Below are 26,330 nucleotides of genomic sequence, written 5' to 3' on the forward strand. Positions count from 1 at the left end.
TATCACTGCTTATAAAAGTGAAAAAACGAGTTTTATTTGAAAGCAATCTTTATTTTTAAAATAGTGCACATGTTTCTACATGCAGTTAAAAAAAAAATTACGTCACTCCTGAAATCTGTCTTTGGCAAACGGGCACTTTGTGGCCACTTGTTGAAACACAAGTAAAACGGCAGAATGGCAAGCACTTTCGTATGTGAGGCAAAAATTATTACATTGTATATGAGCACTGTCACAATGCAAGTCTGAAATTCATGTATAAAAACACAAACATGGCTATACATAAATATCACAACCTTATATGCAGGCACGTAAGGGTCCTACCAAACATGCGAGTACACTGTGTATAGTTTTGTGCTTTCAACAGAAAAAAGCTGACAATTTCGCCAGTAAAATGGAGCATTGACATTGCTGTACACAAAAGGTTTTGTAGAATTACCAGCCATGTATTAGTAACCACGCACTTTCTGCTCAAATCAGCATGCAAACATGAACAGCCCTCACTTGCCATCACAACAGCACAGAAAAAGGCGGTCAAATGCAGCACAGAAAAGAACATTCCACCCACATGAAGTGTGTCTAGAACTTTGACATTTTGCTAAACATGTTATTTCTGGCACAATGCTCAAAACATCAAGAGAGGATAGAAAAAGAAACAATTGAAAGTCAAACTACCAACTGTTTTTTGACGGCAAATGACAAAAACCGAGAAAACTTCTGAGCAAGTGCAGATGCATAAGAGTGATGTCGTTCAGTGAAGAAGGATAACTCAGATAAATACAGCACAATTGATGTGTCACTTGCGGCTTACGTGATAACATGTTTGATGTCACTTTTTCACGCATCTGGGCTTGCTCAGAAGTTTTCTTGGTTTGCGTCCCTGGCTGTCAATAATTCCTTTTCTGGCGCCAGAGATAACATGTTTAGCAAGTTTAGCCATCAACTCACTAGGAGTTCTTCTTTGGCCCAGTGTACACAAAGCAAATTTTGTAGCTGCCAAAGAACTAAACCTGCTCTTCCTCCCCACAGTCACACTTGTAATGTTGACCTTGTAATTGCAACAATATATTTACTGCCACTACTCTTAATGGCTGCTAAAAGAAGGCACTAATGAGCAAGTGCATCTAACGATGCAGTCCCAAATAAAGCTTTTACACATTGAGTGGCACTTGCCAGCTCACACCACAGTGCTTTCACTAAACATTTTGCCATTGGTTTATAAACCTGAGATACCATTTGCTCTCTTCCTTACATAAATGCATGCGAGTATTTCCTGGTGCCTGTGGTTACAGGCGGCACAAAGTAATCTAATGCAAGTTCTTCACAGAACTACTTTTGTCAACTGCAAAAATATTACAGTCGTCCGCTGATTTTTTAGACACGTTTGCAAATTCATATGCTTTTGCAACACCATCAGAAGCCCAAGTCAACGTATCGGAATGTTTGAAATTTCCCACGCTGAATCTACTCAGCGTCTGATTTTTCAGACTCTCAGCTAAACGGCATTTATCGAAGCCACCACCATTGCCCATTCTTTATTGACAGGCTCAAATGCACGGTTTCTCGAGTAAATCTGTTTGTGACACTAGCGAATTTCCAAAGCCAGCTTTGTCACAATGCCAAGGTGTTGTGCCAAGAAGCATACCAAAAATCTATAGGGGTACCTGTCTTGGCCGAAGTGCAGTGACACTTTCGGATGAATGCCCGAAGACACGATGGTGTCTCTAGGACGAGTTAATCCCTAAAACATGATTATGGTAAGCATCTTCAGCTAAGTAGTGTCATCTAAGGGCATCACAGACCTGTTATTGCTCTGTTTCATGCGGCTAGGAACTGCTTGTCCGTCTAAGAAGGTTGTAAGATGCTGGGAACCCCGCACCTATTTAATAGGCTAGAGTCTCGTTCGTTATCGGAATTAACCAGACAAATCGCTCCACCAACTAAGAACGGCCATGCACCACCATCCACTGAATCAAGAAGGAGCTCTCAATCTCTATAGTGCATGTGGCTTGGGACAGTTGTCGCAAATGTACAAGGTTAGCACTGCGCTGCGAGAACAGACACATTGCTTGCAGCAGATTTATCGCCCCTGAATGCCTCCACACGCATTGTGAGCTGTGCGGCACAACTAGGACCAGTCTGTTCCACAGGGCCACAGTGAACCGGCAGAGATTTTCTCAAAGTAGCCAATGGTTTACTCGCATTGAGAAGTCTGGGTCGCAATCTTGCACATTTTGTGGTAGAACATCACGAGAGAACAAGAGGCAGCAGATTGGAAAAATGCGCCCTGTTTTGATTGTCTGCTGCAGGACCATACAATGCATTCATAAATGAAGTATTAGGACTGAATATCAATATTTGGGAGCATTGTTTTTAATGTTTAAAACAGAAAGCTGCAATAAGTATGACTTTTCTTGTTTTGTTAATGCTTTGATTGGTACTAAATGGAGTTGCGATTTCATGACGAGATCTTTACTGACAGTGCTGGTAGCCATTTTTGCAAGTTGTTGGCACGCGATTGGATTAAGCTAGAGACAAATGCTAATTTGCTTCTCCTGCTCAAGTGCTTATGCTACAATGCAATCTGAATCATCTGGATACTATTCTATATCCATTTTTTTTTTAATGCAATCTGAATCATCTGGATACTATTCTATATCCATTTTATTGAACTGAATGGTGTCTGTCAGTTCTATTGCAATTCTTTGCCTGGCAAACGACAAAATGATTGACAGTGCTGCCTTTTTCCCCTGCTGTTCTCATGCCTGACGAGCCTCAGTTATTCAAGGAAACAAGAGACACAGGGCAAAGATTAAGGGGACAAAGTGAAGAAACGAACTGACCGACATTATTCACAGAGACAACGCCGATCTACAGAGGCCACCAAGTAAGGTAATCTGTTATCAGGAATAGGCACATGGCAACACGAGCAAATCATCACAGGCGACTAGAAAAGAGTCGGAGCATGCACCAGAATTTACATTCTGCTGAAGTATAAGAAATACAAAAAGTCACTGTTTCGCCGCAAGGGCGAAGCAATGAATGCGATAGCAACAACTTGGAATGTAATGCTGCGGCTAGCAGATCAAAACATGCAGCACACTCCTCATGCACAAATGACGCACGAAAACAGCACACACAAGACGAGAGCTAATTAACAACACTTACAGCTCGGTGCCTAACTGTTTAAATAAAACTGACGCATGAAACATAATCAGAAGTACAGATATGAGTGTGAACTAACAAGTCTCCTAGTAGTTATTTCGCTGTATTTGAAAAGCGCGCTCTTATCGCAAACGGGGCCTGCCCAGCGAGTGAAGTGACCTTTGAGGCCCAGGCAACTAACGCAATCGTTTCTGTGAAACGCCAAGGCACACGATTCTCCCCACCGAAGGATAAGCGCACACACACAAGCACCTAAGCCCCATGCCCCCCCATCTGTGGGGCAAAGTGCGCGTGGGAGAAGCTGGGTGCCAAGCCCGGGCAGCTTTTTTTTCTTTCTTGAGTTTTCATATATATAGATACGTATACATATATGCTGCATGACGGCGGTGGCGATGGCAAAAGGCAGCCGAGGTTGTCAATATAATTGCTATCGCAATAAAAATATGCCCGTGCACATAAGTGTCAACCCTACTGTACAGTAAAATTGGCAGCGTACAATTCGAACTTGACATGATTACAGGCTATCTTCCAAAAATGTCACTTTCTTGTCACTCAAATTTAGTGCACTAACGCACTGGCTACCTGCCCTTTTAATGAGGAATGCCTCAATTGTTGCTCTCCTAGCAAACGCAAACATAGTTGAGCTGGAGAGTGGTGCACAGCCACAGTTGTCTGCCAAGTGTCCGCCCATGTTACTACTGACTGCCAAGCGGTGCATCCTCGCCCGTTCTTTGAAACATCGGCCCCTTTGGCGCTCACGCACCTTAGCGGAATATTACATCACATTGCTTCTTGAAGCATGCAGTGGGCTGTTTATTCACCATCAAATGCTAGACAGTTTGCATCTTTATGCTGTGGGCGTAGGGTGTCACGTGTGTGCTCAGTTTTTCTTTTTGCTCCTGCACTTTGTTACCACGTTTCAACTTCTGTAGGAGGCTTTCGCACACACCCATAATTGAGGGAGGAAATCAAGCGTATCTACACCTGATAATTTGATTACTGAATTTCGTAGCAAGACGATGCTCACATGACTTCAATAGGGCTGAATTGAGGCACATGATAGCTATCCCTCTCTTGATTAAAAGGGCAGCTTTCCAGTGCATTCGTGCCTCTTCACTAAGTTTGAGTGATGAAGAAGTGGCGTTTTTTAAAGATTGCCGCTAAGCATTAGGTTCGAATTGTGCACTGACAATTTTGCTGTACAGTAGGATTGGCACTTGTTATGGGCAATGGCATATTTTTTTATTTCTTACAGTTAAGCTGCGTAGATACTAGTGCATGCTCCGACTCTGTGTGCTTCGAGTTGTTGATGAATTTGCCCTCGCGCTGCCAATAGATAGCTTCCTGGTTAGCTCAATTGGTAGAGCGACTGGCCCAGAAAGGTGTTGGTGCCTCCAAAAAGCATTTGCATTACACAATTTGCTCGTGTTGCCATGTGCCTATTCCTGATAACAAATTATCTTGTTTGACAGCCTTTATAGATCGGCGTGGTTTCTGTGAATAAACAGTTGGTGCCCATGTTTCTTCACTTTGTCCCCATTCTCTTTCCGCCGTATGAACCAACTCGCTCAGCAGCAACAAGCCCTGTTGACTTCCTCATGTGATGTTTCATCACAAAATGTGTACAAGATCGTGTCCCACAGCCTTTGTGTCATTGTGCCATTTCTGTGCTCTAGTGGTATCAGTGATAGTGGTCACCAGACTCCAGTTCGCCACTTGCACCTAATTAATCTTGTCCGGCACAAAACGCAGCTCGTGCCAGTGCCGAAATGATATGATAAATGTATTGCCAGACCTTGGGAGCAATTTCACCACCTGAGCAAAATTAAAAATCTGTTTTTTTTTTTTCGGATCATTTCACGGCTACTGGGGAGCGTGACATTGACTGCATTTTTTATGGATCAAGGACTTGTTTCTTTGTGAAACACAGCCCAACAAACAGAGACTTGGCCATCCTAGGTTTCATGAGGCCAGCGTACATAACCCACATATGTGTGCCTCATTTTGCAAGGCCAGCTTGTGTACACATCTTTTTATTTAGCTATATAAGGACCTGAACATACTTCTCCAAATCTGTTCAACTATGTCAGCGACTTTCATCTTCGCACATGTGCTCAAATTAGCATCTAGCAATACTGGGCGTGTTGGCTGCTCTTACCAATGCAGGTGGGCATGTATAGAAATGCTCTAAGGTATGTCAGCCACAAAGACCAATTGAAGCACACAACAGATTACAGGCTGCAAGAGTGCCTGGTGTGGACTGGCTTTGTTCAGTGCCAGCACGACTGGTGAATGCTAGCCATATTTTTAAACACTTTCAAAAAGTATGAAGGAATGCTTTGGTAAGTACTGACATAATGGGCTCAATGTGCAGATGACTCATGCAGTGTGTAGCCTCATACAAAAGTAGGCGAAGACGGTGCAGCACTTACACGGATGACCATCCATTGAGATTGGAAGAAAAATACTTTTCTTGTCTCTTCATCAGATTAAACTTGAAATTCACATTTATACAATTACTGATGATGCTCTAGTGCTCAATAAATTTGCCCATGCCAGTACAGCTGTCTGAAAAGGAGAAGGCAATTTTTCGCTCTTCTATATTACCTGCTACATTTAATGCCATAACATTTCATTTGCGAGTATACAGAGCTGCAATGTTTTCATGACAAGCTCAGAAAGGTGTATCGCAATATGTTTTATCATCATGGAGCTTCAAATTACTATACATGAAACTGTGGGGTAACTTCAATCCCTGAATAAATCTGCACTTGGCTGAAATTAGTCTTTATTAAATGTTTGACCTGTCCTTGAACTGCTTGTTATACTAATATGTTGTTATGGTGTCGCAATACCTTGAGAGGGTCAAAATATTTGGTATATAATGACTGGACATGCGCATTTCAGAATACTGCACTCGTCTCTCGTCGATTTCATTAGGTACGTGGATCACCGTTAAGTGCCTCTAAATGAGATGCATGATATGTTACACTGGCGTTCCATTCGGACAAACACAAGAGCTTTTCGTTCATTCTGAAAAATTCACACTGTATAACAGTGTGAATTACTATGTACTATGATGTGTACTTTGTACACATCATAGTACATTGTAGTGCGCTATAGAACAGTGTACTATGAACAGTCTACTATGTAATGTGGACTGCACTATGATTTGTAAAAAAGTATGGTATAAAAGTTTACGCACATTAGCAGCACTCTGTTAACGCCATAAAACTAATGCATTACGCTCACTTAGCTATAATGCCGCCTTTCAATTAAACACTGCATTTTGTTGCAGTAATTTATTACAGTGTATGTATTACAGCATGAAATTTTTTAGAAATTTTTTTTAGCTTCTTTTAGATGAAATAGTGGCAAAATATGCTCCGAAATTGCTATTACAAAAAGCGCCTTGTTTCAAGCACCTTCTATAGTTTCCCAAACATTTCTTTCCATTCCAGTTGACTCCCTTCTCCCATACTCCTTAGAGTGAGCAGGAGTAGTCAATTTCAAAGACTGGCGTGCTAAAAAAAAGAACTATGAGCAGTTCGCACAGCATTTGGATTTTATGGCTTAACTATTTAAGTTTTACAATCGATATATTTTTTCCATATATTAAGTGAAGAAAAGTTACACTGTACGTCTTTGAGAATTATCTAAAAAATATTTGGAACACAAAGGGTGTTTTTACCATGCTCAAAGCTAATGGTCTTGTTTGCCAACACACATCTTTACCCTTTTAAAATAGAATTTTCCTCACAATGTTTTTGTTTTCTTTGTTCTGGTGGAGCCACTTGAAGATTTTGCAAACTTTTACCTCTTTTTTTGGAGTGCTTTACAAGGTAGCACTGTCACAGTGATGCCCTTTAGTGATTAACTAGTCCTTTCACTGTTCATCTTTCTAAGTTGCTGTGGTCCACTTTATTGCAAGATTGTGGGAACCACAAGCATTTTTGCAACTTTTTGAAGATTGAGGTACTCATACTGACTGGATGGCCAGCTAGGGCTTATCAGAACAAAAATCATTGTTCATAAAAGTCAAATTTGTTCCTGAAAAGGTACAATGACTTCTTCTCGCATTGACTTAGCCATACAGAATGTTGAGTGTCGCTATATTTTGCCAAAAGGAAGCCAGTGAAAGATCAAATGAAAGTTCTGACAGCATAGTTTATACAAAACAAGGCAAACCTAAAACATAATCACATGAAAACAGATAAAATGGTGCACAACAAAAGTTCAAAGCAATTTGTACAGCTTTCTTCTGTGTAAGTGATTGCATAATGTCTGAAAATTGGTAAAGTAATAACATAAAACCACATAACTAACCACTATGTTAGTATTTTAGAGAGGATAACCCCACACATTTACATATTGTGAAAAGAACATAGTGTGACCTACAAAATACATTAGTGCTCCAGTCGGCTAAGGAGCAGAAAAAGTGCGAATTAAGATTAGTTGTTGCAATGTAATACTAAGCCTGCAACCATCTATTACTGTTAAACAAAGTACTGATTTCATGTATACAAAATTGTAAGGTCAACACTTGGCAGCCATTGATCATGCCGTTACTGAAGCAAAATCTGAACAAAAAATGCTTCAAATGAATTTTCCGAGTGTGTCAGAAGAGAAAGTTGCGTTTATGCTGGGTATGTAAATTACAGCGAGACAATGACTGAAGAAGAGTCATCTCTTCTTCAGTCCTTGTTTCTATATTTGCGTCCCTCCATGTGCGATTACATAGAAGCCATCACTTGGCAAACTTTTTAGCGGGTGGTTTTATTGACAATCTTGTGAGCTTGTGCCAAGCCAGCAGGCTAATACAAGTTGGCAGGCATTACGTCAAAATACCCTCGTGACTGTCGCATAGCTGCTCATCATGGACTGCAGTTCTGGTCCCCCTCACGGTGAAAACCATTTCACTTTGCCAAGAAAAAAATATTACTGCAAACAGTCACGAGAGTCGGGCAATGAAGAAAAGCAGGAGGCCATGGATTTGCCCGTCGGGGATTGTTGGCGAGGATGCCAGCTTTCATGAAGGTTATCACAACTGAATCGAAGTTTGTCGTTTTGTTTACTTAAGCGGTTGGTGAGCTGCCCAGTTAGTCTTTGCACGATGAGACACAGCATGTTCAGCCCTTTCAAGTCTTGCTTGCAGCAGTTACTGTCACATTCACACTTCTAGAAGCCATTTAAGTACTAGTGAAATTTGCAAAGACCGGTTGAATTCATTACCACAGCGCAGCAAACTTAAGAGAGCCACATTTACGTGTAGTAAAGCAAGATGGCACCACTGTCCTGTTTTTCAAATGGAGCTTGGTTCACTGCACTGTCATTTTTTAGAGATGTCCAGTTTGGTCACCGTGGTTGAGCAGAGCATTTCCCAAGCCTACACAGTTTCCTATATCTAGGAAACGTCTGTTTTGAGTGCAACAGTACCTACGATATTTCTCATGCTGGGACGATTGCTTAAAAACTGGTGACTAACTGGGGGAAAGCACATGAAAGACATAAGCTTCTTCGACATCTCGGGCACGCTACCAGTGAGGAGAACCGACAGAGATGAACAAACACTGTATGACCATGAGCGAATACATGAGGGTGTGTGTGTCATGAGCTAATTGCAGCTTCTTGGGAGACTACGAAATACCACAAAAAAAACGGCATTTCTCCTTTCTTTTTTTTTCAAGACAGTTTGTGCTTATTGTCATTTTCAGCTGCTAAACATTTGTTCTGGTGCAAAATGCCACTCGCAAAATTTCCGATCCATATCAACTTTAAGTGGGCAAACTCCATGTGTTGGCTTCACCGTAACATACAAACATGGCACCTGTAAGAGAGGTGTCCATTCCAAATAAAAAACTCCCACCCACCCATTCCTCTAAGAAGATTCAAAGGCAAAAGCCATGTTGCATGGCTATCTTACATTGACTCGTAAGATTCACTAACCACCAGGAATGTAAATTCCACTACTTCGCTCAGCACACACGCGTGATGACATCACGACCTATTCTACTCCTGACCTGCCCAGCGAGCAGAAAGCCAGCACACCATTTTTAGTACACGGGCCTGCCGCTATGAACCCCTTGGCTCTGCAACTTACCCCATCCGCACTGGCTGGTGGCGGCCACGACATATGTTGCCACGGTCTTTTTTTTTTTTTTGTGGCTTGCTCGAATCATTCACAACTGTAGTGCACTTATGATGATGGTCATTTGGGTTCCATGTACTAAAATTACAACATTATTATGAAGGACGTCGAAGGGTTCTGTAAGTTTTCACCATGTGGTGTTCGCCTAAATCTGAGAGGTACACGCGCTCACCGCTCTTACTCCTCGACCAGCGAGGAGGCGCACTCAATCAGGAAAAGAAATTAGCCAATGAACGGAGCATAGCAAAGCAATTGAAGAACGAAACGAGTGATAACCTCTCTTGTATCATCAAGCGCCCAAACGGGAGAAATTCTCTTGTATCATCAAACCCGTGTAACTCCGCCATTAAGTCACCGTTTTGAAAAATCTTCACAGACATGAATTAATTCATTGTAACAATTAAATCTCGGCCTCTGGGTACCGTTTAGGGGTTCTTAGAAACCAGTTACAAAATTGTTAAACGCTCAGAAATGCAATCATTTGTCGAAGAACTTCAGTAATGTCATTTTTGTTTGCAAAGCCCCATTAGGTTGTATTCACCCTTTCGGTAATCATTCCAGTGGAAGGTATCTGGCAATATATCTCCAGTTCTGTTTCTTTAAGATAAGCTAGCTGCCTTTAAGAATGAAAGCCCCATTCTCTCTCAAAAACGCTGCACAGTTTGAGCATTTGGCAGCATAAAAATGCAAATGAGTCGGCCTTTTCAACAGACATAAAGGATCTTTTTTCACACCACAGGATAACCTGTGCTGTGTTGAACAAGTGATTGTAAGTGCTGTTTCAATTTCAAAGCAGTTGCAGAGTGTCTTTCATTCATTTTTCATAATCTGAATTTCCTATTTTGGACAAAAGTTTTATCTGCATATAACGTATTCATATTTTGTTGTTTTCTAAGCGCGCTGGACGAAGCCACGGCCACTGTTAAACATCAGTCCTTGACCATTCTTGCCCAGACAGTGACTGCAGGCCAGCTAAGTGTACGCCAACGGTAACAAGTCTACCGTTGTATACACATATATCATGAGTTGAACCAACATTTGGCAGTCAGCCTGCCTAAGTCATCGTCCTTTTTTTTTTAGTTTTGCACGCATGTTTGTAATCGATTTCTATTTGAAAAATAATGCACTGAAATGTCCACTAAAATTTTAAAGAAGATTCTCAAAGTCACATTAAATAAAACGATCTAAGCTACGTGCCACACTTAAATATGATGCGTGATAAACCGGCGACAACCCATGCATTGCCATAAACCCATCGGCGCTCAGCTGGGGTAGAAGGAGCGCCCCTTAGCGGCCAAGTTCAGAACGAGATCTGGCGCAGGCAGCTCCGTAGAATGCTAGGCAGGTCAGGAGGTCATGGATGACATGAAATGATGGCTGATCATATTACTTAAGTATTGCTGTCACGGGGGTGGGCCAGTAGCAAGTGGACAATCACAGCCATGTTGCTTCGTAACCACAACTGCCAGTGGCTGATGACACAATAATTAACCACACACGAAGTACAAGTGAAGGAGGGTGTGCATGCAAAATGCCTGCTCAGCTCTCATTGTTTGTTGCAAGACTCTGCAGGTGCTTCACTGCAACATACCGACAGTTCAGTTTGAGAGCGATGAGATTTCCTGTGGCCCCGGCATGATAATATCGCCATTTATTTCAATGATGAATATCTCAAATTACCTCCAATTTTCTGATTAAAAAGACATGGGTAGGCCATAAATTATCATGCACTACAATTTTCTAGAATAAACCCCTAAAGTAAATAATTACACATTTAACAAACATAATTTGTCAGTCACTTTAACTGTGGTTAAGTATTTCCTTGATGTGTAGTTTTAGAAAAAATTGGTATTGCATAAAAAGCTAGAAAAAAAACACACACCCTGCCTTGGAGACTAAGAGGCAATTCAATGCCAAATGCAGCAAATGTATCTGGTTGTGAAGCAAAGTCCCACAAAAAGTTCCGCAAGCAATCAGAACAGATGCAACCCGATTCCTTTAGCCCAGCCACTATATTGCACAATTTAGTGACATAGAGCAGGAAATTTCATTGCCATAACACGCTTGTCACACACCGCATTTTCACTTTGGTAGTCTTTGAGCAGCAAGTGGCTGCACCAAAGTGAGTTCCTATTACATCACTATACTAGCTGACAAACAGTGGCCACATTGAGTGTTTCTCGCAAGTGGGAATTAAAGTTCACAGGCTTGTTGCCAGTTGGAGACAACATTGACTATGTGGCAGATTACTTCTGCACAGACTGTGCTCATGTCAGAAGTGAGCAGCTGTCTAGCTCTGCAGGCACTACAACTTCGTATGCCGAGATGCAAAGAGTGGCACAACACCTTACCAGAAAGGCACGCCCACAACCAACCTGACATTCAACAAATTCACTCTGAGAGGGCGAGTTATTCAGCGACCGACTAAAGGAGCAACAAATTCTTGCACAACAATGTAGGTTTGGCATATTGGAAGACCGAATGTTGCACAGCAGATACATTTTTGCAATCAGTCACAAAGTTCTGCAGCAATGACCTGTCCAGGAGAATCCGTCCTGAGACGAAGTGGTCGAAATGTGAGACAAGGAACATTGCAGTAAAATACCAGGCCGAGTAGATGCAGTAAAAAGAAGCACCTGCTTCAGATTGATAAATGCAAGAGCGGAACTCGTGTGGGCAACAAGTGCAACAACAAATGTGCAGCTCACAACTGTTGTCAAAAGTCGCAGTCCTGACTTTGTGGCATGAATTCAATTGAGGCTGCTGAATGCAGTAGCACGATAGCAACCTGTCCAAGTTATTGACACATTGAAAATAACGCAACCTAAGACTTAAGGGGAGATGCTACTTTAAAAATGCCAATTTTTGTTTTTCGAATATACATATTTTTTTTACTTGCTTTCGCAAGTTTAGTTCCTCTACTTTCATGACAATAATAATTAGGATTGTAGTTAAACTCAACATAGGTTAAAATCACCTTCAAAAGATTGCTATTAAAACTAGAAAAATGCTGATTGTTTAGTCATCTCTGGAAATGGTCACCTGGCTACTTGCCATTGCATTTTGCATAAGTAGTTCAACAAAGCCACATGCTCAACATAACCATGATTCTCAAGCTCTCATGATGGAAGAAATCATCTTAAAGAAGCATACATTTGTCACACAGATGCACTTTCATTTCCACATTTAAAATGTCTTTTTCTCGAATGGAATTTTGTGCAACTTCTTGAGTTTGGACAGCATGTTTTCGGTACTTCTGATGGCCAGGTTGGGATGAAAGTTTTGCCACATATTCCACATGTGAAAAGTGCAATTATCTTCATAATAGCTGATATCACTTATTTAAATTTTATAAACTTAAAGTGAGTGATTAGTAGGCTGAAAACTTCTCACATTACAAGTTTTCTTGTTCATCAATATGCCTCTAAAATGCTTTCTTCTTAGTTATTTGTATTTTACAGTTAATGTGGAGCAATACAAGTCAGTAATGGCTCACAGACATGAAACTTTAGTGGCAATAAAAGTGTGCCCAAAAGAAGCTATATTTTATACATTGTCATGGAACAAAACAAAAACTACAACCTTACTGTAAAACAGGTCGTGTATTTGAAGTCAGCGTAAAAACCTATGTAAGCAGCAAAAATTTTATTGCCCTAGACTACAGATTAAAGAAAACTTTTTTTTTTTTCGAGTAGCATCTTCCCTTGAAAAGAAATAAATGTTATTTTTTGCAGCCCTGAGTGCATTATATAAATTCACTAAGAAGGGACTGGACCCTGTGAGGGTAGAGGACACCTCAACATTGTAAGGAGCTTCAAGTTAACCTTGTGACAAGCTTCATGCCAATCCTGTCAAAAGAAAGACGTAGCATGGAATTGGCCAACCCTTGAGCCACACCAGCGGCAATAAACACGGGCTTGCACCCCCAAGTCGAATGCTCATGGACGAACTAGCTTTCAACAGCCAGTCCTAGTCAGTTGATGTGTACGATGTGGGGTCCATGCTCTTGCAAAACAGACAGCCAGTTGACTAATCATACGATTCGCTAACTGGCACACAACATGGATGCATGCTAATTGAAAAGGGGACCTTGGATGGCTGCATAATTGTTTTCAAAATTACACGTTTGGGTGAGACCACTCGAGATAATATTTTAAAAGTTTTACGTGATTGTATAATGCATCTTAAGTGCATGAGGCTAGTACTTCCTAATATAGTACCCACCAGGCAGGGATAGCCCATTAGCTGATGCCCTGTCACCCTTTCCAAGTGGAAATGCAAGAAGAAACAGAATGCAATAAGGGGAATTTCAGGGCTCATTTTCTTTGCCGGGCCCATCTTCTAACGAGAACCAACAGAAAATCTAGCCAAGAAAAGTACAGGAGATGTTATTAAATTATGATAAAAAAGAAGCTGAAGTGCACCCAAAGACAACTTGCCGCCTGCAAGCTTTTGAGTAGCAAATCTAATGCTCTACCACATGAGCTACGGTTGTAGTCGTCCCATCGTTCATTTTTTCAGCTCTATCTGTGTATTTAAATGTGGGAGTCCATGTTGCTTGTAGCCACGACAACAAATGTGGAACGCTCTCGTTTTGCCATAGCACATGGTCTTTATATGGACTGGCAGCTTATCAATAATCCCTCACATATTACCATAAAGAAGACCTCCACTAGGAAGAATGAAAGAGAGAAATTTAAGGGCTCATTTTTTTTGCTAGACTGAACTTTTAATGAGAACCAACATACAATCAAGTCAAGAAATATATAAGATGTATTATTTAGTCTAATTATGATGTAAAAGTCAATAAATTAAAGTGAACGAAAAGACAGATTGCCGCTGGCAGGGACTGAATCTGCAAGCTTTGAATCTAATGCTCTACCAACTGAGCTTTGATTGCGGTCGTCGCATCATTCACTTCATCGGGTGCATTTAATAAGACCTGGAGTGTTTTTGTAGCCATGACGCCAAAAGCAGAACACTTGCTGGCTTGACCATGTCACCTCTACCTCGATTACTTTGGAATTTACATCATAATCAATAACGACCCCTATAATTTCTTTGGCCTGATTGCCTGTAGTTTCTTCTTTGCCCATTACAGACACCCAAGAATGCTGTCTCAGTTGCTTTACTATTCCAGCACAGAAATTCGCTGAGACAAAACCGCACAAGTACCTGAAGCCCAGTGACCCTTCTGAGCCTGCTGCGATGGAACAACAAGCCAGTCATTCCGATGCAAGCCAAGCACTTACTGCATGCAACTCATGGAGTAGAAAATGAAGGCAACAGGTCTAACACAAATTCTGGCCTAACACAAATTCAGTGGCTCGAGCACTAGCAAATTCGTGCCCTGTATGCAAAAAATACAAAAACTGAAATGCAAAGCTTCCAGTGCTCAGTCATCCATTTAGTTGACTTTCGCAGTCACTTGGCATCAACTTGTTCTACTGGAAGCAACGAGTACTGATTATAGCAGATTTCTACTCGTTCGTTTTGCTTTGACATCACACAACAGAGCAATCAGTTATACAAACATGCATGCAAGTTCTCGCAACACGTTGCATTCCTGTCAACATCTCCAACAGTAACCAGCCCCTGATGAATGAATGAATACTTTATTAAAGTCTGACAGTTTCCTTCGGCCCCTGTTGGGCAGTGAAAATTGCAGGTCATTCATGTCCTATTTTCTTCTATTAACCACATCACTATTCACATGGCAGAGCCTACTGTTCTAGACGTCGCTCCTTTGGAAAATTTGATTTTTGCAGCGCAATTCTAGAGTGTAGAAATTCGCCGAGAGATGACCTTCTGCAGCTCCAAGTCGAAAGAAAGACTGACAGGCTGGCGCATTAAAACGAGGCTGCCTGGCTGCAGGTACTAGAATGTCATCTTGATTTAAAGACTGTTCCCACCAAAACTTTTTGAAGCCACCTACAAGACATTGAGCAGGCAATGAAAGAATCACATTAAGTCTGCTATAAATCTGCCATATCTTCAGAAAGGTTCTACAGTGTCGGTCTATAATACATTGCAGAAAACTTGGGCTCCAGCAGTGGTTGTAGGCACAGCAGACATGCCACGATTCTATATTATGGACAATGGCAGCTGACATCTGTGTCGCACAGGAAAACATTTAAGAGCTGTAAAAGGAGAAATACAAGATTCATCTCCTTAAAACGAGCCTCGTGATGGTTAAGCCAAGATAACCATACTTGAAGACAGGCTTTGTAGGAACAAGTGCCAGTGTAGGGAGCCAGAATGCCCAACTTTGTCTTTGGTGCGAGGAAAATGTGGAAGATCACTTTTTTTTTCTGCATGCGCACACACGATGACTGCAGCACATGTCTCAGCACAACAGGAGAGGGTGGAAATACCGCAGCCCTTGTCAATAAACATGCTTTCCCTTCCATTCGCACACACAGGCTGTTTAAATCATCGATCTCTACTTGGGGGAGCTGGATGGCACATCGAGCGCGCGCGGTTCATGCCACCAGAAGGCGCCGTTGGTATCCCGGAAGCCACTGTCATGAACAGTCGCCTGCTGTGGGTGCGAGGGCTTTTGTCTCCTTTTTGATGCAATGCCAGCCTGTAGTGAAGTGAACTTTACGAGTCGACCGAAACTGTCATCGCGATGACATTTTAGGCATAAGTACCTCAAAATTATATTCCCTTTTCAGCATTCTGCGAGGAAATTGTGGTAGTTGATCACCTTTATTTTTAGCAAGGAGTGTTGAAGGTGTTTGGTTTTTGTATATGCAGTTTCTCTGCTCGAGGCCTCAAATATATTAGAAGTGCATCAGTAACTTAAAGAGGGACAACTGGACGCCGTCTCCAGAAAGCAGACTTTGCAGTGACCATTTGGCACGGTCATGTTTTGGCCACTCGGTTCCAAAAACTCATATTCGAAACGGTGTTATCCCGATGTTGTTTTCTTTCCCGTATCACCTACAAAAGACAAACCTTAGCGCTCCTGGCTACCGTAGCGCTTGTTCCTTTTTTTTTAAAAAACATGCTGTGACAATTTTTTTTTCTGTAACCTGAATAATGAGTAATTGAAACGTTGTACGTAACAACATTGTGCCGTATTAGGACGGCGTTGCTACGGCGTCTGTCATGTTTTGTGTAGCGTTGAATAACCACGAGAACGTTATATTATAAAAAGAAAATGCAAAAATTACCATCACTGCAGCTGCCACCAGATAATAGTTCAATTATGTGTCTGAAACACCCAGAAGACTCCCGCTTCCGGGACAACGAATGGACCTTCTGGTGGCTTCACAAGCGCCCGCATAAGAGAGCGGGGATACGTCGTCCAGCCTTTTTATTGGAGGTCAGGGGTTTAAATGGCATTTCGTGCAGAAACAGTTTTCGTGTGCCTGAGTATGTGTGTTTGCTTGTTTGCCGTAGTACTACTTCAGTTTTATCGAAGAAGCGTTAAGAAGCTCTTTTCATAGAAATACAGGTGTCGCGATCAGCTTTGTTGTGAGTAAAAAATTGGCGAGAGCTGAACATATATAAATAAAAATAATAAATATCTTTGGTTCGAGTGAGAATAGGCTTTCTGCATGGGAAGCAGGTGTTCTGCCACGGCGTCACAAAGAAAGGCGATAAGAATGTCATGTACTTAAAGGAGTCTCCTTTGCGTACTTAATAGTGCATGATAGAATCACAGAATTGCAATGAGCGTCAAAACATGTCAACTGTGCAACAAATGGGTTGTTTAAAGCTGCCCACCCATTACCAAAAATGCAGCCTCATGGACACGCAGTGTCTATTTCGCCAGTTTGCAAAAGGAAGAATAATGAGTAGCGAACACTTTGCAACCGCACTTGCAGCAAGTATTCTAAGATTATTTGTGAAAAACAGCCACTGCTATGCACACAAATGCTTCCTTCCTCGCAGCATCGTTGAACGTAATGTGGACAGAGCGCTCCTGAAGGTGAAGCTCAATCATTCCCTCAAAGTTTTTGTAAAAAAAAATGCTCAACAAATGCTCTACGTGATGGCATAAGCAGGACAGAAGTGCCTCAGACAAGCTGGTTTCGATAGGAGGACCTATCCTTGGCGTGTTGGTTTCAAGGAGGGTTAGTAATTGACTCCTGTAATGGCACGTGTCCTTTTTGGTAATCGCCATCTGGAAAGAAAAAAAAAAGCAGACGAGTGCAATAATACTAAGAATTTTCTTCTCAGAGGTAAGGGGAGGGGGAGAGTAAGAAAAAAAAAAATGTAAACAGAATGGTAGAAGCGGCATGCAACAAAGTGGGAGCTGCCACAGACACGAGCAAATGAAAGAGCCAAGCTTGAAACTTCAAACTGGCAGACGGGCGCCGCGTCCAGTCACCGCAAAGGGTTGCCAATGATAGCGGCATATGCCTATTCCCGAACAACCACCTATGAATGGGAAGCACAGCAAGAAAGCAGTTACAAAATGTAGAGAAGCAGGTGGCGTACTTTTAAATGCCAGGATGTCGAGGGTGAACGATACTGGATTGGGTGTCTGAAGAAAACGTGTTCGATGGAGAAGGTCAGCCCACTCAGGGGAATGAATTTCCTCAAGAATATGGCGGCATGTTGGTGAAGCAAAAGGAAAGTCAAGAATGAGCAACGACAAGAGAAGAGATAAAAGGCAGGGAGGGGGATGTGGGATAAGCAAACAAAGACGCGGAAAACTTCCTCGGTCAGTAACGAATTCAACGATGCGAGAAAAGAAAAAATTGGTTTGAAGGTTCTAGAAAATAAAAAAAACCTTTTGTAATAATATATACACACACGCATATACATCTATATGCAAAATTTAAAATTAATAGTATAATATGTAGGCCAGGAACAATTCTATGTTATACCGGTTATGGTTATTTGAAGCTTGAGCGAATCTCATGTCTGTAACTATTACAGCAATTATGCTATTTCTTTTAGTGATTCCAAATGGCCACATACTACATTGATTCCGAATGGGTGTAGGGACTTCAATATGTCTATCAAATATGATTCCATGTATTTTCTCTCTCATGGTGACCGGAAATTTGTTTGCAGAATGTGAAGTTTCGTTTGGTTGAAATTGTGGTCCTGTTGATTGAAGTGTCTGGCTTTTGCGTTTGCTAAGTTGTGTTGTGTCTGCACGGTGGCCTTTCAGTCTTGCATGAATTGGCTGTCCAGTTTTGCCTATACATTGTTTTCCACGGGTAGTACACTCAAAACAGTATATTTGGTTGTTTCAAGTGAAGTGTGCTCTGCAAAATAGAGAAAATGCTGAAAACTGGCATTATTTCTTTGTCACTGCAGAGCAATGTGAATGACTCGACATCCTTTTGTGCGACCACAACAGTTACCAGCGTTACCACTGGGAGCACCAATACCCCAGAGAAAACTTCTTTCCCAGTGCTAGTGATAAATAGGCTGCGAGAAGTTTGCACCATTTCAAATAATAGCTTGTCCATCCGTAAATTGCTTTGATAGGAGGCTACCTAGCCAGAGTCATGGCAGAAAAATTAAACTGCCAAGGCTGCATAGCAGTAGTTGAGAAACCGAAAGGAAATGCGCCTGTTGATGGACTGATCGCATATCAGGACAGGGGTACCCCACAAAAGAACTCGTAACACTATTAATAAGCCTCAGGAAGTACATCGTTCTTGACTATAGGAAACAAATTGTAAGGCCACTGGAGACCAGTGTGGAGCATGCTGTCCTGAAGTGTGAGAATGAAAGAATTTTCTGCAGGAAGTTCATCAAGCCACTCTTAAGTAATCATGCGATGAACATTACTGACAAGAACTATGTGATCGAAACGTGTGGTAAAAGCCATTTTCATGAAGAATTCTCAAACTGTAGTGTACAGTGCTGAGTGTATTTTTTGTCACTGTTAACTTTTTGTGAACTAAGAAAAAGGAATGTCGCAGTTTTGCCACAAAGGCGAAGCAACGAATGTGATAGCAACAACTTGGATTTTAACGCTGAGAACGGTGAGCAGATCGAAACGTGCAGCGTGCTGCACTTGCACAGATGACGCACGAAAACAACACACACAGGACGAGAGCGAACTAACAACGTTTACTGCTCAACACTTGACATGCTGTTTAAACAAAAAAAAACGATGCACCAAACATAATCACAGGTACAGATGAGGGCAAACTAACAAGTGTCCCAGATGTTACTTCGCTGTGTGAAAGCATGCTCTTTTTGCAAACGACACCTGTCCAGCGAGCGAAGTGATCTTGGCGTGCCCCGCACCTAAACGCAATCTTCCAGTCAAAGTAGAAGGCGCGTGATTTTGCCCACCAAAGGATAAGCTCGCGCACACATGTATCTAACTCCCCCTCCCATTCCCGGGGCAAAGTACGCATGGGAGATAAGCGCTTGCCGTCGGCGCATTGCGACGAGCTATGTTCCGAGCGCAAGTGGCTTTCTTTCTTTCTTGAGTTTTCATATGGATGCGTGTACAAATACAGTGCATGATGCCAACGCCGGTGACAAAAACCAGCTGAGAGTGTCCGTATTTCTATCGCAATAATATATGAAATCATTTGGTTGACTATATATATTTTTTGTCTGTCACAAAGTAGAGAAGCATTAGCATTAGTTATGGGAAACGGGAGGTTTGCCTCCAGCCACACACGTACGTTAGGTGCAAGTTTTAGATTTCTGGTATTAAAGCCCCAGTTCTTAAAATTGGCAGCTAGGTTAATTGCAACTTTTGGGGGACATCTTCAACACCTAAAACAAAGAAAATCGAATAAGGAAAAAAGGTAGGACTTGCCTGTCCCAAATAATTTTGTTGAGCTTTTAGGTACTGCTGGAATGAAACATGCCTAGGCAATCTCCCAAGGCATGATCACAACAACGACACTATTTCTTGCGTCAGGAGGGCAATCGCTTGGTTGTCGTTGCTCACGCTGTTTCCCAACATGCTGCAACAAATCACAGCATGACCGCAATCAAATATATGTAAGATATAAACAGCTTCACAAGGCGAAGTCTTGTGCAATCCCAAAGTCGTAGTCGTAAAATCCGCGTGCGAGACACAGAACAACGCAGTTTCTGCTACTCGAGCTTATTAACATTATCGCATGAAAACTGCATGTTGTTCACAAATATTCAAATCTATAAATGACACAGCCAGAGCATCATCCCACCTTCGTCCAGAGCGGTTGACAGGACGGCAATAGTGTCAGTCGGTGGCTTTGCATCGCGGCAAGCATGCGAAGCGCAGCGTCGTGCGAGCTCCTATTGTTCGGAACATAAACTGATGGGCATCTGAAAAATATAGGAGGTGCTGGCCGGGGTCCACCAAGATTTTAGTGGCATACTTCCGTCACAAAAATGACATCTAAAAAATAACACAATAAGAACACTAAAGTTCCAGAAACAGGAGTCGCACCCATGACCTCTCGGTCGACATTAATAGCTGCCGGGCACGCTAACCACTGTGTCACGACCACATACTTTGTAGGTTTCAAAAGCATGCCTTTTATATCTACCACAGCCCTCTACTCTACAGCACTCTTGGCAACGTGTGAGAATGCATCATCACAGTGAAATCCACAATTAGTTCCTTAAACGTGTCATTTTTACGCGTCCATCCTGTTCGGTGCATTTTCAATAGAAGTACTAACGCCTTAGCACACTGCCAGGTGGTGATCTTACCCAAAGCGTCAGCGTGCCTCCATATTAAAAATATTTTTGTAACACATAGAGCAATGCACTTGTTTCGCCTGGATGTAACTCGGCGTTCTCCGCTCAGACTCGCCAAGCAAAAAAATTGTGGCTGGCCAGCGTGCAAGACACAATGCATGTCGCGTTCCCCTTTAATCGGGCAGTGGCGTTCAGTAACTCTAACATGCCGGAAGTAGGCAACCTTAGCCCAAGTTTGGCGTTAAATTACTCAAGTTCTTCTGGTTCGGCTCCCACCGTTAACTACTGTGGCTACCACAGGCATCTATGACCACAAGGGCATGTTCAATCATCAATCAATCATTATTGATGGATGTTAGTCATTGAGATAGAGACATATTACTAATCCTTAACGTGGATGCATTTACAAAAAATGGTGTTTTAGCTATCGAACACCAACAATGTATAAGCTCTCTCACATCAATGTACAGTAAGCAATAAACTACTTCTGTAAGGAAGGGTTTTATTTTCGTGTTGTACTGATTCCTATGATAAAGGGATCAACCATGTTTTTCTTCTTTTTTTTTTTACTCCGCCCCTCCACTTACCTCCGAGAAGAGAATCCTTAGTATCATTGCAACCTAACCTTAAATGTAGCGAGGGCTGCACTCTCCTTCATTATAGATTTTCTGTTCTTTAAAGATGGTAATTACCAACAGGGACAAGTGCTACCACAGGAGATGACATCAATGACTGACCCCCCTTAAGACCAACACGCCAAGGATGACAATGCGTCTTTGACAAAGATAGGTCCCCCTATGAAAACGTCAGCCATCCCACTGCTTGTTTTAAGCTTGATTTACATGGACGGCACCACTTCATGCCAGCCGTGGCCTATGGTGGCATTTTGTTTGATAGCATTGCAACTAATACAGTGAAGCCCCGCCGCGGTGGTCTAGTGGCTAAGGTACTCGGCTGCTAACCCGCAGGTCACGGGATCGAATCCCAGCTGCGGTGGCTGCATTTCCAATAGAGGCGGAAATGTTGTACGTCTGTGGACTCAGATTTGGGTGCACGTTAAAGAACCCCAGGTGAATGAAATTTCCGGAGCCCTCCACTACGGCATCCCTCATATAGTTGGGTTGTTTTGGGACATTAAACCCCACATATCAATCAATCAATCAAAACCCTGGGACATCCATACCAGCGCATCAAGGCTGGTATGAATGGCCGTGTGATGTGAATTGGTAATATTTGGCGTTCGATACGGAAAAGAATACAATACAATACGGAGAAGGGCTGTTCTGACATCATTTGACACTATGGCAAACCATATGAATGCGCAAGCCACAGTGGCACTTATTACTGCACTCATCATTCCCAGTCACATTGCGACTGGGAGTGATGAGTGCAGTGCATTTAAGGCAATGTCTGTTGTCTCTAAGCAATCAGCAACATAACTAGGACTGAAGGAGTCCTGACACCCCCCAAAATTTTTTCGCGCTTCAACTTTATGGGTGATACTAAAGCATTTACATGCCTTCACATCAACCACATGTTGCCAAGGCTAGTCATTCTACACATACCCCTCCCACACACACAAATATGAAAAAAATTCCTGGCTACAGCCCTGAGCGATGTCATAAGGCTGAGCAATCTTCGGCAGGTCATTCAACTCAGCGTATTGTAGCATTCTCATCAGGTACCCTCTGCCACAAATAAATTTTTCTTGATTTTGCATTCTCTTTGATGGCAGAAACTTAACTTGACGCGAACATTTCGTGTGACCCCACAACATTCATATCACTGAGATCTTACAGTAATCTGAAGTGATTTACATGCAACATCTTATTCTTCCCTCAATAAAAAAACTTTTGCATGACTGACACTGCATTAGCATACCTGCCAAGTTATAGGATTCTGAATCCGGGAGATTTCTACAATAAAGGGGAGGGGTTGCACGGCACAAAAAAAAACAAGAAAACATCATGAAAAACAAAAGGGAGTGGAAGGGGGGTCTCAATCGCAAGCGCCATTATCAGCGTTGCCGTTTTATAGTGGCTAGGAGTGGCTGACCACACGAGGGTAGAGCTTTTCACTAAGGTGAGAGTCTCAATAGATCAACAAAACTAGCAGAATATATTTCAGTCAAAACAACTCGCCTCTGTCTTCCTGGGACACACGTAAACGGACGAGACTGCGGAGCTGGCTGCCGTAAAAGCACGGGTCAAAGCTTTGCTCGCTACTAGTAGATGCTTTTTACAAGAACGTCAAAACATGCCTGGCCCCTTTTTCCGTTTTTACTGTGATAGCAATTATATGGACAGTCCAGGCTGTTTTTTTTTTTTTTGTCATCGCCACCGCCGGCGTCCTCCACTGTATATGTATACGTATCTATATATATGAGCACTGAAAGAAAAAAAGCCGCCCGCGCTCGGTGACAAGCTCATCGCGATGTGCCGAGCCGTGCTTATCTCTCACGTGTACTTTGCCCCATGGATGGATGCCTGTGCACGCGCTTAACTTTTGGTGGGGGAATCGTGAGCCTTCAGCTTTCACTGAAACGAAAGCGTTAGTTTTCGTGCCCACAAAGGTCACTTTGGTTGCTACACAGGCTCCTTTTGCGAAAATAGTGCGCTTTTCATACACAGCGAGGTATAACAACTGGGAGACTTGTTAGTTTGTACTGTACCTGTGATTACGTATCGTGCATCGGTTTTGTTTAAACAGCGCATTACTTGTCGAACGGTAAACGTTGTTCGCTCTCGTTCTGCGAGTATCATTTTTGTGCGTCATTTGTGTGTGAGCTGCACGTTTCAATCTGCTTGCCGTTCACAGCATTACATTCCAAGTTGTTGCTGTCGCATTTCTTCCTTCGCCCTTGCGGGGAAACTAACTTTTTAAAAATTTTTTACGTACTTACTGCCTTTAACCTACCGCTGCATGCCTTCGGAGTTCGTAGATCGCTATCGCCTCGCCGCGACCGCGGTTTTGTGCATGGCGGTTGCGGCAAACGGTAGTTCATTTTACAATCTCGATGCGCTTAGGGGTGCACGCGCCTTCAAGACTAAGTCGTTTTATGCCGTCTACGATCACATTTACCGCGGTTCTGTCCGCAGGGTTTGCGGAAAGCAGCATTGCTTTGACTGGTTGAATGTTGGACGCACGCACACTTTCAGGAGCCTATCAGTTACGTCGTAGCCATATGTGATTGTGTCAAGAGCGACCGCGGTTTTGACCACAGCAGTTATGGCAACGACAATCACACGCACTGTAGAAGACGGTGCGTGCACCAGTCGCATGCGTACTTCCGAAGCTTCGGGTACGCTGCTCAAGGCCTTCGTTCGACGGTTTCCGTACTAAAGTTCATACCACCCGCCGCGATTACGAAATGTGTTCGGAACATTCAAATTGAGGCCCAATGAACATAGTAAAATTTGGCTGGGTAATTTCAAGAATTCGTATCTGCCACGGTTGCGCATCACTGAGATTATACTGTACGTTTACATAAACGCCTCTTAAACTCATTTATAATAAAATGGGGTAGGTTCAAAAAGCCTGCCGCGGATTGAGCTGCTTTTTTGTCAATGCGGCCAGATCACACACAGAAATTTCGATTTCAAGAAGATTTTCATGACAACCGTACAATTGAAAAAAACGGTCAAAATCAGGGAGTCTCCTGGCCAATCCGGGAGACTTGGCAGGTATGCATTAGTGTGAAGAAAACATTTAGAGTGCACAGTGTCGAAAGCAGTAACCACAAGTTGCTGTACACTATCACACATTCGAATAAATTCCGATAGCTTGAAAGAAACAAATTTAGTTCTATATATTGTGCAAAAAGTTCCAGTCTTTGTTCATCAGCCCATACGTAGTTTTGGAGCAGACTTCGCCTGTCAACTATCTTGTGACGCCAATTGTCGAGCCAACTGACCGCCGTTACCGAAGCATCAAAGTTGTTCATGTCTTCTGCATTATGCTCTTCACCACGTATGATGACTCGGCTGTAACGACGTCTATTTAGCCACAAACTCTGGATCCAGTGATGAAGCGCACACCCAAAAATGATGATGAATGACTGCTGCTCAGAAGAGGATGAAGTGCATAATAGATGCCTACAATATCTCTAGTTTCTCACCAAGACAATTGAACTCCCAGAACAAGGGCAACACGCTTCAATAATATGTGATGGCCCAAGTATGAAGTCAGGCCGATCCCGACTGTATACCTTTATGCTAAAAAGTCTATACAATAAAAGAGGCCAAGAATGAGTCTAGTGCCACACCAAAACGTAAACTTTGGGGTAGATGCATGCATCAAGGTGCAGTAAAACTGAACAGGCAGCACAGTTGGACCACCACTAAAAATAACAAGATGACTGGCACCAAATAAACATGGGTATGCTAAAGAATTCGAAGGGGCACCTTGCTGTCATACATTGAGAGGTGTGGGTGATCAGTTCCGGTCGATGAACCGGAGTCTCACGGGGTGGCTTGGCACCACTACAAACACGTATGCAGTGTTGATGCGTTGTGTGCAGGGCTCAATGATGAAATTCTGAACCATCTGCAAGAGCAAACCATTGCGACTGAGGTAAGCCCATTGTTGCTGCACATGCAATAAGAGTGAAATGCTGTGCTATTTGGACAGCATGTATGTATGTAAAGAGACAGCATGTCTCTTTATGTATGAGCCGCCATTCACGAAGGTCAACGTGGAGTTTTTGCAGGCACCACATAATCACGTGCTTCTTTTCTACTAAAATAGAACGTGAAGAGATAGACTGAAAGTGGATGGGGGGAGACATTTCAATCACAGCACAAGTACACTTCTCCATATGCATCTTTCTTTTTCAAAGACTTGGAATGTAATGTGTAGCCCTTCATACTTCGCAAAGCAAGATAATAGACGCAGCAGAGCTATGTTAAGCAGTGTAGAGCAAGCACAACACTAGCAAGTTCTGCATGAGCAGTGCAATAAATGAAATCAAAAGAGTGTTCTTGGCACCTTGTGGCATGCCCTGGAGTTGTTTTTTTTTTTAATTTATCTTAAATCAGATAATTTTTTTTATAAAAAAATGCTGAATATTCACTTGATCGCCTATTGCTTAGCGGGTTCAGACACAATCGCTACAATTTCTTGTGTAAGTGCAAAGTGGAAATGTCGAGCCTAAATCAAGAATGACGAAGTTTTCCACTTGAGCTTTGCGCACGACAATTTTACATTAGTTTACCAAGTAACTCACCATCCTCTGCCCCATCCCGTGACGGCCGTCCTCACCCGGCGGACGCTCGCTGTCAATCGACACGATCTACCCTTCCCTGCAGTCCATCACGTCTTTCTCGAGACACTACCTCAGCAACGTGAACAGCCCTCTCTGTTTATTCTCAACGTGTACAACCCCCCTCGCTCC

The 26,330-nt window shown here is 42.5% G+C and overlaps 1 protein-coding gene across 9 annotated transcripts in view; it reads right to left on the bottom strand.

Annotated features, from left to right (window-relative positions):
• Nucleotides 1-30: 30 nt before the first annotated feature.
• Nucleotides 31-26,330, bottom strand: part of LOC119174035 (ecdysone 20-monooxygenase) — a 147,003-nt gene continuing 120,703 nt past the window's right edge. Inside the window, exons 9-10 of one of the 9 annotated variants that reach the window (XR_012895276.1) lie at nt 20,440-25,483; nt 31-20,214 (exon numbers count right to left, since the gene is read on the bottom strand). Coding sequence is in view for 6 of the 9 variants with exons in the window: in XM_075894743.1 (XP_075750858.1) it covers nt 25,373-25,483 (111 nt within the window). In the remaining 3 variants the exon portion in view is untranslated. Of the gene's footprint in view, nt 25,484-26,330 lie in introns of all 9 variants that reach the window. The other 8 variants (XR_012895274.1, XR_012895275.1, XM_075894743.1 and 5 more) reach the window with 8 other exon arrangements.

The sequence above is a fragment of the Rhipicephalus microplus genome, chromosome 5, assembly GCF_043290135.1.
Source record: "Rhipicephalus microplus isolate Deutch F79 chromosome 5, USDA_Rmic, whole genome shotgun sequence".
In the NCBI taxonomy this organism is placed as follows: domain Eukaryota; kingdom Metazoa; phylum Arthropoda; class Arachnida; order Ixodida; family Ixodidae; genus Rhipicephalus; species Rhipicephalus microplus.